The following is an 8497-nucleotide window of genomic DNA, read 5'->3' as shown; positions in this document are numbered from 1 at the left end:
ATTACCTAAGTAGATTCTTTCCTTGAAGAGTTGATAAGAGGCCATTAGATATCACTTGAAGAAAATAAAAACTAATTTTGAATAAGTCATTCATATACAAAAAACTTACATTCTTGTTCCTATTGGTTATGGTAAATTTTCATTTGATCAGAGTGTCAAATGTAAGGGAGACTTTTTCATTTTTTTTGGATGGTTGCTAAAGATACTTGAGATGTTTTATGGTTTAAACCAACATTCCATTTGTACTTATTGAAAGCTTTCTAAAATCTTAAGGCTTTAACTACATTCGTGAAGTTGGCAAACACATAAACTAAATTTGCTCATCTTATTAAGTTTATAGGCAAGTAAAAGAAGTCAAATTCTAACTTAGGGCAATCAAATTATTGTATAGCTTTTTTACTCCTTATTAAAGAGTTGATAAAGCTATGATGAAGCATATATGCCAATGATTATAAGGAGGTCCATCACACGTCTTATTCTAGGAGTGTCTTGATTATTTGCCTTTGATGGTGATTAGGGATGACAATAAATTAGTTTTGAAATAAGAATCAATGACTTGTTAAGTTTAGGTTTATTAGTGGCCCCCCAATTTTATGATATTTATATGCAAAGACTTTGTCAAAATGTGTGATACGATGAATTCATTGAACTCTCTTCTTATGAGAAGAATGATGGAAATCACAGGTAATATACTAAAGAGTTTATGTGTATAAGCATCCATCATAGTTAAAAATAAGTTTCTAAGCATGTAGAAGGGAATCATGGAGGAACTTATATTGAGAAAAGTTTTATAATGGGTAGAGAAACCCAATAAAAAAAAGCCTATACTTAGAAAAAAATTTAAAAGGTTAAAGGAATAGACCCATATCGACACCCACACTTAGAAAAAATTTTGAGGGGCAAAAGAAAACCTAAAAAGAGTTAGCCTATGCTTAGAAAATTCTTTAAGAGGCTGAAGGGAACCCTATAAGGATGAGCCTTATACTTAGAAAATCTCTAAATGGCTGGAGAGAACCCATTATGACACCTATACTTAAAAAATTTCTAAGGGATGGAGGCCATGAGTCCATTTCTACCACTATACTTAGAAAACTTTCTAAGGGGCGGAGGGGGCGAACCCATAGAGAATTATACAATTGCACTAGAAAGGCTTTAAATCTATCCATTCCAATAAGAGCTATATGATTACACCATGGAGATTTTAAATGCATCTATTTCAAGGAGAGTTATGCTATCATACTAGTGAAGCTTCAGATTTATCTCTTCTAAAGAGAATTGTGTCATCACACTAGAGAGACTTCAGATTCATCTCTTCCAAAGAAAGTTATATTATCACACTAGAGAGACTTCAAATCCATCATTTTTATAGAGAGTTGTTGTGTCTATCCTATCATTGGAGAGTTGTGTAATTGCAATAGGGTGATTATATCAATCTCTTTCAAGATAAATTGTGTAATCGCACTATGATGATTAAGTTAATCTCTTCAAAGGTAAATTATGCAATTATACTAGGAAGACCATAACAACCCCTTCCAAGGTAAATTATGTAATGACATTAGGAAGACTAAGTCAATTCCATTCTTAAAAGGTTGTGAGGCTATTACCTAAGTAGATTCTTTCCTTGAAGAGTTGATAAGAGGCCATTAGATATCACTTGAAGAAAATAAAAACTAATTTTGAATAAGTCATTCATATACAAAAAACTTACATTCTTGTTCCTATTGGTTATGATAAATTTTCATTTGATTAGAGTGTCAAATGTAAATGAGACTTTTTCATTTTTATTGGATGGTTGCTAAAGATACTTGGGATGTTTTATGGTTTAAATCAACATTCCATTTGTACTTGTTGAAAGCTTTCTAAAATCTTAAGGCTTTAACTACATTCGTGAAGTTGGCAAACACATAAACTAAATTTGCTCATCTTATTAAGTTTATAGGCAAGTAAAAGAAGTCAAATTCTAACTTAGGGCAATCAAATTATTGTATAGCTTTTCTACTCCTTATTAAAGAGTTGATAAAGCTATGATGAAGTATATATGTCAATGATTATAAGGAGGTCCATGGCACATCTTATTCTAGGAGTGTCTTGATTATTTGTCTTTGATGGTCATTAGGGATGACAATAAACTAGTTTTGAAAGAATAATCAATGACTTTTTTTTTAATCATTTTCTCATAGATAACACCAATTAATGAGGTCTAAAAAAATCCAAGTTACTTAGAAGCAAGACTTATATGTTGGATAATTGATTAATCTTTTGATTCTAGTAATATAATTTATTTTCCATAACTAAAGTGGTTGCTGCTTGATACTTGGTGCCTAGTTTCTAGTTCCTGCAAAATATCTTTTTTGGTATATTTAAAGACTTATAGATTCTTAAGTATATTTTAAAAGAGAGACTATAATGATATTTTAGAGAGGAGTGCTTTAAAAATATATATGCAATAGAAAATAGATATTTTAAACCCTTTACCTAGTAATTTAAGGGGTATATGTAGCACATGAACCTTGTCATGTTGCTTGAATTGAGGGGTTAGAATATCATTTGCTGATTATATCAATCTCTTTCAAGATAAATTGTGTAATCGCACTATGATGATTAAGTTAATCTCTTCAAAGGTAAATTATGCAATTATACTAGGAAGACCATAACAACCCCTTCCAAGGTAAATTATGTAATGACATTAGGAAGACTAAGTCAATTCCATTCTTAAAAGGTTGTGAGGCTATTACCTAAGTAGATTCTTTCCTTGAAGAGTTGATAAGAGGCCATTAGATATCACTTGAAGAAAATAAAAACTAATTTTGAATAAGTCATTCATATACAAAAAACTTACATTCTTGTTCCTATTGGTTATGATAAATTTTCATTTGATTAGAGTGTCAAATGTAAATGAGACTTTTTCATTTTTATTGGATGGTTGCTAAAGATACTTGGGATGTTTTATGGTTTAAATCAACATTCCATTTGTACTTGTTGAAAGCTTTCTAAAATCTTAAGGCTTTAACTACATTCGTGAAGTTGGCAAACACATAAACTAAATTTGCTCATCTTATTAAGTTTATAGGCAAGTAAAAGAAGTCAAATTCTAACTTAGGGCAATCAAATTATTGTATAGCTTTTCTACTCCTTATTAAAGAGTTGATAAAGCTATGATGAAGTATATATGTCAATGATTATAAGGAGGTCCATGGCACATCTTATTCTAGGAGTGTCTTGATTATTTGTCTTTGATGGTCATTAGGGATGACAATAAACTAGTTTTGAAAGAATAATCAATGACTTTTTTTTTAATCATTTTCTCATAGATAACACCAATTAATGAGGTCTAAAAAAATCCAAGTTACTTAGAAGCAAGACTTATATGTTGGATAATCGATTAATCTTTTGGTTCTAGCAATATGATTTATTTTCCATAACTAAAGTGGTTGCTGCTTGGTACTTGGTGTCTAGTTTCTAGTTCCTGCAAAATATCCTTTTTGATATATTTAAAGACTTATAGATTCTTAAGTATATTTTAAAAAAGAGACTATAATGATATTTTAGAGAGGAGTGCTTTAAAAATATATATGCAATAGAAAATAGATATTTTAAACCCTTTACCTAGTAATTTAAGGGGTATATGTAGCACATGAACCTTGTCATGTTGCTTGAATTGAGGGGTTGGAATATCATTTACTTCTGATAAGATATATGAAAGATAAATATCTCTTACACAATGTTAATGTTGATGGAAATATAACAAGCTCTTAGAAAACTTTATATACCTAAGGTATGGGGAAAATACAATTCAAGATGTATTAGGTGTAAAAAAGTTCCATATAATAAATAGAGAACTCTTAGATGTTGTGTTGTTTTTCAAAATTAAGTTCATGAGAGCCGAGTTATTCTCAAAGTTGAGCTCATGGAGGTTGAGTTTTTTTTTAAAGCTATATTCATAGGAGTTGGACATGAATATGTTGCTTGAGACTCTGACTTTTTAGCTTACACAATGTTAATATTGATGAAAATATGACAAGCTCTTAGAAAACTTTATATACCTAGGGATATGGGGAAAATACAATTCAAGATGTATTGGGTGTAAAAAGATTCCATATAATAAATAGAGAACTCTTAAATGTTGCGTTTTTTTTTCAAGATTGAGTCCATGAGAGCCGAGTTATTCTTAAAATTGAGCTTATGGAGGTGGAGCTTTTTTTTAAAGCTATATTCATAAGAGTTGGACCTAAATATGTTGCTTGAGACCGTGACTTTTAAATATTTAGAGAATTTTTTATGCCCATTAAATCTAGATTTTTAAATAAATTTTTTTATTACATAAATTGAGGTATTAGGATTATTTCATTAAAGAATAGTCTCCAGGGACATGTGAATAAGGGAATAAGGGATAAGGTCCCCTCTACCTCAATTACCTTTTCGTAAGAACACAACAATCTTTTAAATTATATATTATATACCATTCCCACCCCTAAAATACAATTCGTTCCCTTGAATTAAAGTATGAAAAACTACTAGGTTAAAAACGGTTCGGCTTCATTTAATGTTTAAAACAATACACAAAAATTAATATCCCATACCTGTATCTCAACCAGTTTTTATAAGCGAACATGGACACAATCTCATCTGTTGCACGAGAAACAAATTAGCAGAGTTCATATGCAAGCATGAACTACAAAACATTCTGTGTAAAGCGAAGTGGGGCAAAATGCCCCTCTGTATTTGTTGGGTGCCATGTGGTTGTAGCCCTATACCTAAAATTCTGAGTGCGACTTATGTGTGTAAGATTTTGAACATCAAAATGACAATGGAAATAATGTTGATAGCACTGGATAACACAAGGGACCACCATAAGATCAAATACAACATGGTCCCCTTACGTGATGCATTATGTGGGCAGTGTTTACGTATACTTTAATTGTATTGTATTGTACAATTAATAAATTAGGGGGAAAATATCGGTGTGCTCAAAGTCATTCTGATTCATGAATCACACATGTGATGAACAACCACAATTTACGTAATTAGTCAGCGGATAACCCTTAAAAAACACTGCAATATTCGTTTTTAATTTGAAGCTTGAGAACATAATTCACCAAAAGGAACGTTCAAGGTTTAAGCTGTAGCATTGGAATATCTTAAAACTTACAGCCATAATCGCTAAACAGCATTAGGGCATGCCAAACTGCAAAAACCATCTAGTAGAATTGTTTTTTAAACCCTGGCTTTGAATGTGATTATAACTTGGTCCTTCATATTTGGAACACCATAATTTAATCCTTGAAACCAATGCCTTTCGAAAACTTACAATTGTTTTTCCTGTCGATCCCCCAATGTACCATCTAACGATATAATTTCTTGGAGAAAAACCATCATATTGGGGTTTAAAGGAAAAAATCAATAGGTATTAATTTTAATAAGATAATGGTTAAATTACATTCAAAATTCAAGGGCTAAAGAATAATCTACTGAAAAACCATTTGATGCAAAAACCAAGAAACAGGTTGGGTTCTCTCTGTAGGAGGCGCCATACACTGAGAACATAGAAGCTCGCCAATCTATCAAATGGGCGAAGAAACAAAATAACTCTGTCACTCTCAAGTCTCAATCTATTCCCTGGAACGCGTATGGAGGGCACGTGAAATAGTGTTATTTGTTACAGCACTTGCATACGATTTTTTATCCCTACGAGCTCCGTATGTTAATTGTTTTTGTCTGTACTGCCTTTTCTTTTCTTCAACTTAATTTTGCTTCCCTTCGTACTTAAATTTCTTCTTTCGAGTTATTTTAATTGACATAATTACAATATATATATATATATAGAAGGTTTGAAAATAGAATACACATTATATGCACAGAATCAATTGAACTACAGAGGACTTCTAGAATGAAATATATTTACAAACTACTTTCACTATCAAAAAAAGTTGTCTAATTGCAAGTTTTCTGTTGGTACTTGTCGATGCTATCAAAAACAGAATATTTTTATTGAAAATTTATGATATAATTACCAAAAAATTTAAAATTTTTAACAAGACACTAGTCTACGAAATATTTTTTTTATTTAATAAATTCGTCGATGATAAACACAACTTCAACATTATAAGCAAATGCATATCAAATATATATTTAGAAAATTATTCAATAAAGTACGTATGTCTCTAATGTTTCTCTCTTCTTTTACACTTAATTTCATGTGAAGTTCAGTATTAAAGAAAAAAACGAAAAAAAGGGGGTTTGAATTCGATATATTTTATAAAAAGATGAAATGCTAATTTATGTAATCGATCACACCTTCTTGCAATTATCCCGTTTTGATTATTTGGGTTCCACACATGATAACAGGGGTCTCGAATGCACATGGGCAATGAGGCATGCACTACAAACATGGCTCCACAGAGCTGTTCTCCAGAAATTACTACATATCTATGAAAAAAATCCCTCACGAATATGAGAGAAAACGACCGCACTGTATGAATTAAATAAATTGCCCCTCTATTTCTTGTAAACATCTGGAGTTAATTTCTTGACACTGCGTCAATGTGAAGGTTGTGTGCTGAACCAGCTAGCCGAAAGCCATTGGTTTCAGCGTCAACATTGGGACGGGTATGATATTGTTCTAGCTTATTAGTTTCTGCAATCTTTGACGAGTTCATGATTTCTTCTTGTGGAATTGATAATTAAGATTCCCTCTTAATTAATAATTAACTACCCGCGTAGGGAATAAATGGAAATTTAAAAACTACTGCTCACCAGCAATTATTAACTTAATGATTGATTGTCAAAAGCTTATTAGATCATTTGAAAAGTTTCAACACTCAAATATATTCAAAATCTTTCACAAGAAAACAGCAAAGCTTAGCTAGGTCACGTAATTGAACTAGAAAGGCTGGAAAGAAGGGACGATTGTGTAAAAGGAGAAGAGATAGGGTAGTAGATAACTCTATTTAATGAGAAAAGGTACCATAATTTTCAATGGCTGCAACTGAAAGACATTTACTTCAAAAGCTCAAAATTTAATACACAACCAAGAAAGTGTACAAGTCCCCACCAACCTCCCGTACTCGGCTAGTCCCCTTTCCCCCTCCTCTCTGCATTTCTTATTCACCACTTGTTTAAAATCTGCTCTCATAACCCAGCTGCCCCTATGAATTACGAACCCATAAAGAAGCTCTACAAAGTTTTTCATTTCTCACCGCCAATGATCATTTAAACCAAACTTACATTTCTCTCTTAAGCACATCGATCTTAGGCAAAAATTTAAAACAAACCAGCTGATGGGAAAGAAAATGAAGCTCCCTTTTCTCTCCAAGATTAATACAAACACAGATAAATCAAAAAGGCCGTTATGGCCTTGGCCTACTTATTGTCATGAACCAAGAACCCTCTCTTTTAGTTTTAGAACAAGTGATGGCATGTTCAAGACCATCAACTCAGCTTTCTTAGATGCTACTAACAATGATGTGGTGGACAGCACACCTGAGTCATGGTTCACCAACTCTTGTGAATCAGCTAGCTTCTCAACAGCATCAGATGATCAGTCAGGAGCAGTTGACCCTATAGAGACAGTAATCAGAGGTTTAAGGTCAGAGAGGCTGTTCTTTGAACCAGGAGAGACTAATTCAATCTTGGAAGAAGCTAAGGCAGGTGATAAGTTTCCATTTAAAGAAACTGTGGTGCTGTCAATGGAATCTCAAGACCCTTATTTGGATTTCAAGAAGTCAATGGAGGAGATGGTTGAAGCTCATGGATTAACAGACTGGGAAGGTCTTGAAGAGCTTTTGTATTGCTACTTGAAGGTGAATGGAAAGAGCAATCATGGGTACATCATTGGTGCTTTTGTAGATTTGCTTGTTGGTCTTGCTTTTGCTTCTTCTTCTTCCTCCTCTTCTTCTATTACTAGTACTAACACTACTCAACATCATCATGATTTTTGTTCTTCCTCTCATCATTCTCCTTCTTCTCCTTTGTCTTTTTACACTTCTTCCACATCTGATGATGATTCTTCTTCTACTCCTTGCTGTGTATCCTCATTAGAAAATGGGGCTAATATAATTAGTCCCTGTTTAACTTCATTAGAAGCTGAAAATGGTATTAAAAAATATTAATCAATAGATGATGCTTCTTAATTACTTACTTTTCTGTTCCATTTCTTTTGCTAAACTTGCACATGGCAGTTAATGTAAGAAAATAAATTTGTATGATGTAAATTTTTATTTTTACGATTTCCCTCCCTCTTTCTGGTAAGGTGCAAATGAGTAGGAAACTTGCACGAGCCTTCATGGAAACGTACTGTTAGGGTTGACATCACGTTTCTTTCGGTACATTAGAGAATTAGACAAGCGAAATGATCCGTGGAAATATATTTTCTAATAATTATGATCTTGCTATATATGGAAAAATCTTGCTACTTTTTTATAGCATGAACCCTGCTAAAAATATGAGAAAAAGATTTTCATTTATTTATAAACAATAGTATTATATTATTGGGGCTTTC

General features: G+C 32.3%; 1 protein-coding gene across 1 annotated transcript; it reads left to right on the top strand.

Moving 5' to 3' along the window:
* Positions 1-7000: 7000 nt before the first annotated feature.
* On the top strand, positions 7001-8136 carry LOC105141390 (transcription repressor OFP13-like). Its single transcript, XM_011048587.1, has one exon. The coding sequence runs from the start codon at positions 7278-7280 to the stop codon at positions 8106-8108; it is 831 nt and encodes a 276-aa protein (XP_011046889.1). The 5' UTR covers positions 7001-7277; the 3' UTR covers positions 8109-8136.
* Positions 8137-8497: the final 361 nt, after the last annotated feature.

The sequence above is a fragment of the Populus euphratica genome, unplaced genomic scaffold (genome assembly GCF_000495115.2).
Source record: "Populus euphratica unplaced genomic scaffold, PopEup_1.0 scaffold144.1, whole genome shotgun sequence".
Lineage (NCBI taxonomy): Eukaryota > Viridiplantae > Streptophyta > Magnoliopsida > Malpighiales > Salicaceae > Populus > Populus euphratica.
The sequence above is the reverse complement of the archived record's forward strand: the minus strand, read 5'-3'. Positions and strand labels throughout refer to the sequence as shown.